General features: G+C 36.4%; 1 protein-coding gene across 1 annotated transcript; it reads left to right on the forward strand.

Moving 5' to 3' along the window:
• The first annotated feature begins 467 nt into the window (after positions 1-467).
• On the forward strand, positions 468-10983 carry LOC141338982 (F-box only protein 9-like). Its single transcript, XM_073844595.1, has 13 exons — positions 468-625; positions 1176-1250; positions 2335-2457; positions 2628-2685; positions 4253-4349; positions 4764-4894; positions 4977-5091; positions 5208-5326; positions 5407-5497; positions 5878-5973; positions 6085-6178; positions 7977-8131; positions 10508-10983. Exons 1-13 carry the CDS (start codon positions 623-625, stop codon positions 10614-10616), a joined length of 1266 nt encoding a protein of 421 aa, XP_073700696.1. The 5' UTR covers positions 468-622; the 3' UTR covers positions 10617-10983.
• The last annotated feature ends 299 nt before the right edge of the window (positions 10984-11282 follow it).

Consider the following 11282-nt stretch of genomic DNA (forward strand, 5'->3'; position numbering starts at 1 on the left):
ATAATGTCTTGATTTTCCCGCTAGATATATTAAATGGAGCTAAGGTTCGATTTTACGTTTTATTTTATCCAGAGCCGTTTAGAAACAATCTACAATCAACGTTTCTAAACGGCTCTGATTTTATCTACCCTTTTATTAACAAATTTAACAACATAGAATAAAACAAACACACTGACAGATTATGCCGCTATTCCCGTATAGACAACTCAAGAGGGTTAGAACGCGTGTAAATGCGACACTAAAGCAAAAAGTATGACTTTTAGTGTTTTTGTCTTTTATGGCCACATTAAAATATTTTGATACTAAGTTAGTAAAATAAGAAAAATCAGATTTTACTTTAACAAAAAGTGACGGGATTACTCGTTTTGTACTGAGGTTTAACGAAGAGACAAACGGGGCAGACTTTTATTTTTAAACCACAGACCGGATGTTGTTTTGTCGCAGGAGCTGAAGTGTCTCAGCGAGCTCTCCTGTCACATACTCATCGTGATGGCTGCCGTGTGGCGAGCTCGTAAATTTGCCCGCTGTGTCGTCCGCTTCTCTGATCGTGATCTGTAAAAAAAAAATCGCTGAAAGCACGTATTTAAACGCGACATTAAAAGAGCTCGCAAAATAAGCTGTTATGGTCAGTAAAAGCTGTGTTTCTAAGAATAGCGAGACTGCTAACCAGGTGCTAATATTAGCATGCTAGCAGCCATGACGTGTACTAGTGCTGTCACAAACATCTGAGTGTGTTGTTTTTTTGTTGTTGTTGTTGACCGAATAACAGTCTTAAATCGTTTTTTAACACATGCATAATTAATTTCTGTATATGTTGACAACATAAGCTAAATTGTGCTTTCATGTTGTTTACAAAGTTTGGAAATCTGCAAATCACGAAACAACTTGACTTGTATTTAGATGCACTGAACTTGATAGTCGATAATTTGTGTTTTGAAAGTTCAGTGCAATGATTTTCTGCTGCTTTGCGTCCTGGTCAGTAATACACGTTGCTAGTCTCTGATTGGTCACTCTTATTTTCCACACCAAACATGGACGGGGTTATAGTTTTTTTTTTTTTTTAATCAGGGCTTTGTGAGATCTGCGTCACTTCTATTTAAACTATGTGTGTGTATTTTTATCTACTTAATATAGAAATATATCATTTAAAATGATCAAATATGTGTTATTTCTAGGCTGAAAGCAACCAAAATACTGATGGCACTATTGAAGAAGGGGAAGATGAAAATACAGAGGATTCTAATCTGCAAGTTAGTGAACCTGATCTCCTCTCCTCTTTTTTTTTTAAATTATTATTTTTATTTGCAATCCTCTTTATGTAATGAATTGCCTTCAACTGCTTTCACCAAATATACTTAGAATTTAACCTCCATGTAATAGTTATAGAAAACCTGATAATATCAGTCAATATGTGACCAAAAGCAACTGTTTATTTTCTAAATAGACTTTTATTTATCCTGTTTTTTTATTGTGCACAATTCATCGTTGCATGCTATCAATGGGGAAAAAGTTTGAAAATATGTAATGAAATATAATAATTTTGTAATATTTAATTAAATATGGTAATTTTCTCCATATCTGAAATGATCTCCCTTACTTTTTAGCCCCACCCCTCCAGCTATCCCACTTTATTCTGCTATGGAACAAATCCAAGCAACTCTCATTGGCTCAAACATCAAGTCCCACCCTGTTTTTTTTTTCTTTTTCTTTTTGGAAAGCTCAAGACATTTTTTAAAATAATAATTTAAAACCAATTAAACCCAAGGATTTATACATGAAATAATAATAAAAATCTGCACCACTGTCTATAAAATTATTTTAAGCATGAAAACATTTTTTTTTTTTTTTACTATTTTCTTATAGTACCTTCCTGGAGTTGTGCATAATTCATTGTTGCGTGTTATTTCATAGAAAACATTTAATCAAAATGTATTTTACCCTGACAATGAAATGACTTTCCTCTATGGCTAATGTCACCAAGTCAAGTCATCTTTATTTAGGTAGTGCTTTATACAATACAGATTGTGACAAAGCGGTTTTAAACAGGAAAATAATGTCACCATGTCCTCTTATTATTGAACCCCTCTCACAAGTGGCTCCATTCTATTATGTAATGAACTCTACTCTTTTAGCAGATAAATACGGATAAAATCAAGTCTTATGAAAATCTATTGGATGGTAAAATAGGTTGTGAAAGACATTCTATTGTTGAGTTCAAAACTTCATGAACTGTAAAAGTTGTGAAAGCTCAGTAGTCATAGGGTGTGGGAATCCTGAATTTCTTATGAACAGAATCTATCAGCAGAATTCTGTAGCTGATTTTTGATGTTTCAGATGGAGCTCAGTGTTTTTCGGGCAAAGTGGATGTCTGAGCTTCAACCCAGCTCAGGTGGAAAGAAAAATACCCTCAAAACTGCTGACCTGAGAAGAAAACAGGAAATTGCTAGGGAGGAAAAGGTGTGAGCTTACTAATATTTATAGTGTTTGCTGTTGCACACATCGGATGTACTATGAGAAGAGATCATTACCTGACCAAAATAACTCTGTGCTGTCACAGTGTTGATGTGCAATGTTATACACTTCACTTGACCATGTTTTATTTCTTACTTGTGAATGTGTGCTCATAGGCCCGAGAGCTGTTCCTGAAGGCTGTCGAGGAGGAACAGAATGGAGCAGTTTATGAAGGTTTTAATTTATTCTTTTAGATTAGACCAGTGTTTCCCGACACAGGGTGCCGTCTTGGCGAGAACAGAAGAGGCGTGTATAAAAGGTCTTATCTGTATGGACCAGGCCCCACAGTTCAGCACACATGTGATTTGGGAATTAGTTGCAAAGTTTAACGATGAGAGAGCAATGAGTGATTTTGTCTTAGTCTTTTGTTTTTTGATTAACATCAAGCACAAAGACGGCAGAAGGAATATTACTTGTGGCCGCTTTAAGAGCTGCACGGATCCAATATACTGTTACACAGGTATTTTCATTCTGAACTGTTTACGTTAATTTGAGACGTAAGTTGAAATTTTTCACGGATAATCACCAAACGCAGCCGTTTGACCGTTCAGGTACGCATCTTAAACTAAACGTTAACTTTGCTTGTCCGTGTTCTGTTCCGTCTCTGAAAACAAACACAGAACAGCGCAAATTCTCTTTTGCGCTTTTAAAGGAGTAGTTCACTTTCAGAACAAAAATTTACAGATAACGTACTCACCCCCTTGACATCCAAGATGTTCGTGTCTTTATTTCTTCAGTCGAATGGAAATTATGTTTTGTGAGGAAAACATTTCAGGATTTCTCTCCATATAATGGACTTCTATGGTGCCCCTGAGTTTGAACTTCCAAAATGCAGCTTCAAAGGGCTCTAAACGATGCCGCCGAGGAAAGAAGAGTCTTATCTAGCAAAATGATGTTGTTTTCTTAAAACAATTTATATACTTTTTAACCTCAAATTCTCTTCTTGTCTAGCTCTGTGTGTACTCTGTTTAGAGATTAAAAAGTATATAAATTGTAAATGTTTTTAGAAAATAACCAATCGTTTCGCTAGATAAGACCTTTCCTCCTTGGCTGGGATCGTTTGAAGCTGCATTTAAAAGTTCAAACTCAGCGGCTCCATAGAAGTCCACTATATGTTGAGAAATCCTGAAAAGTTTTTCTCAAAAACATAATTTCTTTACAACTGAAGAAAGAACGACATGAACATCTTGGATGACAAGGGGGTGAGTACATTATCTGTACATTTTTGTTCTGAAAGTGAACTACTCCTTTAAAAACACGACATTAAATAAACATTAATAAATCAAGCACATGCCATTTTATGCAAGTCACGTTACATGATTTTACTGATTTGCACGTGAAATTAGGCTTTTATGGAGGAGCGAAAGCACACCACTGGAAAGGGGGCAGAATCGGGAGCAATAATTATTTTATGCATTTTCATAATCGTTTTAACGGTTCACTTGTCAGGTATAATGTTTGAACTTTATTAGTTTTTACTGTGACAAGAAGTACTTAAAGTGTTCTTCAAGATGCATTTGATTCAACATCTTCATCCAAAAGTAGCAGTCCACATAGGATAGGCTGCAGGGCCTGTAGAGCAGTAGTGTTTGTGTGGGGTGCCACAAATTTTTAAAGAATTTGAAAGGGTGCAGTGACTGGAAAAGGCTTGGGAAATGCTGAATCTGGATCAGACTTATACAATTATATGATGGATTACATAAAGGCTACAAATATAAACTTCTCTATTTTGATTTTGCAGCCATCAAGTACTATAAAAGCGCAATGCAGCTGGTACCGGACATTGAGTTTAAGATCAACTACAGCAGAACTCCTGATCCGGACCGTGGTGGGAACTAGTAAGTGCTCGGATGGTATTTTTACGGTCAGAATATTTATTCTGTTATTCTGAAGCCTTTGTGAAAATGAATATTTTTCTTTATGACATTTTCTCATTTACTGTAATTAATCTGGATGATGCACTTTTTGAGAAAGTACTTTATGTTATGTTTTTTGCATTACAATATTGAGAATGTAATTTTTGTCTATTTTATTTATTTGTTTTTGCATTACAGAAATGACTGGTGGAAATGTGCTCAATTGTCATTAAAATAATAATGTTAAAATGCTAAAAAAAAAAAAAAATCTTAATGGCCTTAAAAATAATCTTAATTTTCTACATGCAAAATACAAGTTCTTATTTCTTTCTTTTGATTTGCCATCTAAAGTTTAATTCCATGATAATATGATTTTTTTATTTTCCCACTCTTTAGCTTGGAAGACAATGAGAAAGATCGGGAGATAGACGATCTACTGACATACTTCCAACAGCAGCTGACACTGGAGGATGACACCATGAAGCTGTGTGAGCCTGAGACAGACACGACTCAGGTGCACATCTCAGGTAATTCTCACACCTTAGCTAGTCTGTCTGGATTTCTAGAGTTTACACATTGCACTGAAAGTCCATTTTTTCATGTCCACAGCTTTGCCCCTCGAGGTGCTTATGTACATCTTCCGCTGGGTGGTGTCATGTGACCTGGACCTTCGAGCCTTAGAGCAGCTGTCCCTGGTTTGCAGGGGTTTCTATATCTGTGCAAGGTGGGCTCACACACTCATCAAACTTCATAGTAAATCAGCTTCCCCACTAGCATTACACCACTCTTTTCTGCATTAAAAATAAGGTTTGCTATGTGTTTGTGGGTGTCTTATTTCAGGGACCCTGAGATTTGGCGGTCTGCCTGTTTGAGGGTGTGGGGGCGGAGCTGCACCAAAATGCTGCCATTTTCATCCTGGAGAGAGATGTTTTTGGAAAGGCCACGTGTACGCTTTGATGGTAAATGTGGGCTTCTGTGTATTTCTTCTTAAATATGTGCTGCATGTATAGTATTTAATAAAAGTCTGTGGTTTGTGCAGGTGTTTACATCAGCAAAACAGCATACATCCGTCAGGGGGAAGAGTCTCTTGATGGCTTCTACAGGGCTTGGCACCAGGTGGAGTTCTACAGGTGAGCTTTGGGCTCTAAAGAGAAACTCCAGTCAAAAATTGAAAGTCTTTTGTATTATGAGAAGTAAAAAAAAAAAATATTTCAGTTATTTAGATTCAGTATATCAATATTCACTATCATTATGAAACTCTGGCGGGACAGAGGTGATTCCTGGGAAACAATGCATTTCTTCTACAGACACACAAAAAAAGACATTTTGAGGAAAGTTAGGAACCAAATAGCATTGGATCTCATTGATTTTCATTTTATGGACCAATAAAAAAACTGAGACATTTCTCAGAATGTTTCCTTTCATGTCCCACAGAAGAAAGTCAGGCAGGTTTGGAACAACATAATGAGGAGTAAATGATCAAGCTTTGACAATACCTGATTTTTTTTAGGTACTTGCGCTTCTTCCCTGATGGTCAAGTGATGATGTTGACCACACCCGAGGACCCTTTGGTCACTGTTCCAAGGCTGCGCAGCAAGAACTCCAGGTACAGTATGTGACATTGGCCTAAATAAACAACCTCTGCTCTGAACTCAGTTTGGCTGAAAGCACATTTCTAGGCCATCTTTAAATCATTCCTGATCTTCAATTTCCACAGGGTGGATTCCATCATGTTTGGCCATTATCGGCTGTCCCAGGATACGGACAATCAAACCAAAGTTTATGTTGTTGTCTCCAAGAGAAAAGAAGAGGTTGGTTGTCCTGTTCAGGTTCACGGACCCTTTTCTTTAAAGGGGTCATCGGATGCAAAACTCACTTTCACATGTTGTTTGAACATTTTTGTGTGTTGACAGTTTGTGTACACAACCACCCTACAATGATAAAAAGCCACCCATCTTTAAAAGTAATATCCCCTTTTTAAAATCAAGTCATTCCAGGGCTCGCAAAATTTCAAAATCTCTGGTAGCCCTTCGGGCAGGTATTCTTCAGATTTTGGTAGCCCGAAAATTTATTTAACTAGCCCAAATAAAAAAAGACAATTTTCTTTTTAAATATAGAAAATCAGATATGAGTCTAAATGTCAATCAAAAATGTTTTCAATACGCAAATATAAACAAATATCAAGGAAGGAATTTTATTTCACTATTTAGTTTATCTGCAGAATTTTAAAATATCAATTTAAGGCAGTTTCTTTATTTTGAAGAGCTGCACAAGTAAAATGAACACAGTATGAGTGGGGTTGGACAATGTACAATATAATATTCAGTCATAAAATGATTTATAATTCAGATACAGGTTCACACATTAAGTATATAATTTATTATATTTATTCAAAACCTAAATATTACTGTCTTAATTGTTTATATTTTTAAAAGGCACAAACTCTCTGTCACGAGGGGGCGCTTTAGGAGTGCTGAAATATTACGGTTTCCCTAGTAACGGCTGTATACAAAGCAGCATTAACGCAGTTTTATCAGGCATGAAATGAAAATACAGACGATACATTTCTGAGGAAAGTCGGTTCCCTTCAGATACACTCATATAAAGACATCCGTGTGGCGTTTTGACTTTGAAACGTGCAGTATGTATATTTTTATTCAATGACATATTGCCTTTTGAAGTTTAATCCAGCCCTATCGCGATTCTCGTCTTTCCGTCATCAACTGTAAGACCCCTTAATATTATTATTAAGATTTTTCTTTTACTATTTAACATATTTAAAACTTTTAATGGCCTTAAATTTGATACAACTAAATTGAGGAGTTTGCAAGGACCTCAGAAGCCCTGTACTTTATGATAGCCCGTCGGGCAGTCCGGTCAAACATTTTGGTAGCCCGACTGGAAAATACAATAGCCCCGGGACGTCGGGCTAGCGATTTTGCGAGCCCTGCATTCTCAGGCCGCTCCCACGATAGTTGATTGAGATGAGCAGCTCACCTTAGACCCGCCTTCATCGAACTGAAACAGTCCGACTCCGACCGCTATTGTGTCGACTCAGGTGCAGAGGAAGACAAGAATGTCTCCGATTGAGGTGTTCTGTTGCTGGATGTAATAATTAACAGAAGTTGTCATTTCCTCCTGACACCTGAGCCGCATGTTACTTTCGTTTTTGAAACGATCTACATGTGAGTCTATGTTCGTGCAAATCATTCTTGATGCAGCTTCACCCACAGCAGAAGTGAGTATAAGGGTTTTTTATGCATCTTTGCAAATGGCCTTTCTTAATAATGTGCTAGTTAGCAAGTTTCACCGCTAAATGCAGCTATAGTAAACATTACGGCTCATCATCCCACTGCAGAGAGGGGCGGGGCGAGCAGAGCTCATTAGCATTTAAAGGAACATGCAACAGAATCGGTCACTCTAAAAAGGGCTGATTTTAACAAGGTAAACTACCATTGAGAAACTTTAACCAAAGCATGCTATAGACTTCTCATTAAGACCCTAAAGAATCATATCAGCTTGTGGAAAATGGGCATCCGATGACCCCTTTAACAGCGCTGTTATATTTGTTGGCACTTTTACTAGCAACTGATTGACATCTTTCAACAGAAGGTGGCGGAGTACCAGAGGAGCCGGTTCTGCAGGCGGAACCCAGTCCCTGAAGCAGATCGCTCCTTTCATGTAGGACTGCAGCTGTCCTCTGGGGGGCGGCAACACTTCAACAAGCTGGTGTGGATCCACCATTCCTGCCACATTACCTACAGGTATCTCACTAATCTGCATTCTCCAACACATCTGATGAGTCCAAATGAAATTCCACCTGCTGTCTGTTCACACAGTCCTTGAGGATGCATTAATACATCAAAATACTAACTGAAAACCTGCAATGAGATACTGAATTAGTCTATACTAAAATAATAATAATTATTAAAAATTACTTACCTTTACTCATTATTACAGATCTTTAATTTTTCTGTTTTAAAATATGTTCATCTTACAATGAAAGCAAATGGGGACAGACAGACACTGTCAAGCTCCAAATGTCAAAACTTTATCATAGAAGTAGAAGACCCTTTATGTGTAAAACTTTTTCTTTTAACGAAGACTCTAAAGGAATGCCTTAACTAAAGGTGTACCTTTTCGAGGCTTGTTTCCCGAACTTTACCTTAGGGAAGTGGTTCTCAAACTGGGGTATGTGAACAAAATGCTGAGCTTTGCCATTTATTTAATTTTACCCCAATTTAAAGTAACATTAAAACCGAGCATGTATTTCTGACAAGCAAAATGCTGCTTTTATTATAAAACAGGAAAATGGGTGTGCAGTAAACAATCAAACAACATCGAATTATCTCGCTTTGGCAAACCGCGCTGCTGTTCTTTTAAAGTAGATTGGTAGCACATAATAGCAAAGAACAAATATTGACACAGACTGTACATAAAGATCGATTTAAGAAACTCTCTTCGGTACAGAAACGTGCCTGTGCAAGTTATTTTTCATGTTATATGTTACACATTTAGACATTCAGCAGATGCTTTTATCCAAACTCTCATTTAGCCTAACGCAGTACATGTAGCAAGATTTTTTTTTTAATAATATAATAAATAAAAAGAAAATAGATAGAATAAAAAAGCTAGTGTTAGAGGCCTAAAAATAGATTGATAGAATACAACAAGAACAGAGAAGTGTTAGTTTTATTTTTTTCAATAGTAAATTAATAGAAAATAAGTCTAAAAGGGCATGTTTTTTTTTTATTATTATAGAATTAGTATAGAGGGTGCTAGAGTTATAGGGTCAAATAAAGATGGAAGAGATGTGTTTTTAGCCGATTGCTTAAAATATGAGCAGGAACGCAGTTTTCTCTGAATATCCGAACGATTGCAAATGTTGATTTTATATAACAGTTCAACAAAAAGGTAATATTAAGTGAGCATTTTACATTTTAAATGTTGCCTACATTTTAAAAATAATATCGTCAATATTGTTTGTTATATTTTCAACGAAACAATAGTTGCAACAAAATCCGCAACAGAACTGGTTTAAGTCTCCAAGCAACAGCGGTGTTTTGTTAATAAAGAAGCAATGGTGTACCCCCTGGGGCATTTAACATTCTTCTGAGATCCCCCGCAATATTAAAGGGATCAAATTCTCACTTTAAATTGCTTTACACATGAATTTTTACCTTTTATAGAGGCATCTTTTATGCCGTATTCTTAACATTCTGTTTAGTGGATCATTAATAGTGACCCTGGACCACAAAACCAGTCTTAAGTAGCATGTGTATATTTGTAGCAATAGCCAAAATACATTGCATGGGTCAAAATGATTGATTTTTCTTTTATGCCAAAAATCATTAGGATATTAAGTAAAGATCATGTTCCATGAAGATATTTTGTAAATTTCCAACTGTAAAAACCTAATTTTTGATTAGTAATATACATTATTAAGAACTTAATTTGGTCAACTTTAAAGGCGATTTTCTTTTTTTTAGTTCAGTTTGTCACCTTTTTCACCCCTGACGAGTTTGCACCTCTGTAATTTTGTTCTTGACTGATCTTTCCATCTAGTGAAGCCTAAAAGTTAAGCATTTCATTTTCAGATACACAAGCACTGATTCGGTTGATATTTTCTTTTTATTGTATTGTGTTGTTGTGCAACGTAAGCATTTGCAAGCATTTGCCGTCACTGAATTGCTTCATATTTCAGCGCTTTGTCAGCCACACTGCTCAAAAATCCTAGTAAAAAACAGACATGTCTGAGCAAGTCAAGACACAGTCAAGAACATATTTGGATATGTTTATCTCAGAGAAGCTGACAGTCTCTACGTTTAATTTGGCTACATGAAATGATTTAGATTGGGCATCTGTGGTTTAGTCAATGGGAATGGGATCTGTTGTTTAAACTTTAATGTATATCACTAAATAAATATTATAATTCTAGAATATATAAGTCTTCTATTATATGATTTAGTTTTAGTGAATTTGGTGGAAAATAAGATATTGTTGCAACCATGGCTGTCATCAGAGGGCATACCAGTTGCGTCTGTGAATTTAAGTGACAGCACTGCTTGGAAAATGACCAAATTTGATCCAGAGCAGTCAGTGACCTTTTGTCATTTCTAAACTTTCTTTTTCTCTCTTAGATCGACTGGAGAGACAGTTGTCACTGCATTTGATGTCGACAAAATGTACACGCCTCTGTTTTTTGCACGAGTGAAGAGCTACACAGCCTTTTCCGAGCGTCCACTGTAGGACGACGAAAGCAATGCATGCAGTAACTCGACCCTTGACCCCTCAAGGTTTACACCTCACTGCCACCGCCGTCTGCTCTCCCTACTGCTTCCAGCCCCAGGCTCTTTCTTATGAATGTACAAGAATGGTGTGACATTTTTAGATTCCTAGAGTCTTAACTGCAGCTCAAAGCATTGTGTTTTGTTCTCATGGTAGTGTAAGATCTGTCTTGCTCATATTGTAAAGATAAAGATACAAAATATATATATATAAGATGTAAGTCTGTAAGAAGTTTTAAGTCGACTGTGATGAATGTTCACTTGTGAATTTCAGTGAGGGACTATGTCTAATGACAACTGGAACACCCAAATAAATGAGCTATATTGCGTTTGCTCTCTTTTTCTTTTGCTTGCGTAATTGTGTTGCATAATACCATAAAACAAGTTGAAATCAGAAATAATAATAATATTGGTCTTTGCAGTTTCATCAAAAAGTTTCAACATTTTATTTTTTAAAGGGAAGGGTTTTGTAGACAGATTTCAACAGATTTGTTGCACTATCATTTTCAGTTTATGTTTGAATGCTTTTGAACCAAGCACCTTTCAGAAACCAGGTCTAGAATTTGATAAAGAGGACAAATATAATCCAACTGTGACATGCTCAGAGATTTAGGGACTGGAGGGGATT

The sequence above is a fragment of the Garra rufa genome, chromosome 7 (genome assembly GCF_049309525.1).
Source record: "Garra rufa chromosome 7, GarRuf1.0, whole genome shotgun sequence".
Taxonomy (NCBI): Eukaryota; Metazoa; Chordata; class Actinopteri; order Cypriniformes; family Cyprinidae; genus Garra; species Garra rufa.

What these genes read in the sequence shown, in the direction of transcription:
- LOC141338982 (XM_073844595.1), top strand. An exon ending in GACTCAGGTGCACATCTCAG is followed by an intron (nt 4,895 to 4,976) that starts GTAATTCTCACA and finishes TCATGTCCACAG; the next exon opens with CTTTGCCCCTCGAGGTGCTT. An exon ending in TCTCCAAGAGAAAAGAAGAG is followed by an intron (nt 6,179 to 7,976) that starts GTTGGTTGTCCT and finishes ATCTTTCAACAG; the next exon opens with AAGGTGGCGGAGTACCAGAG.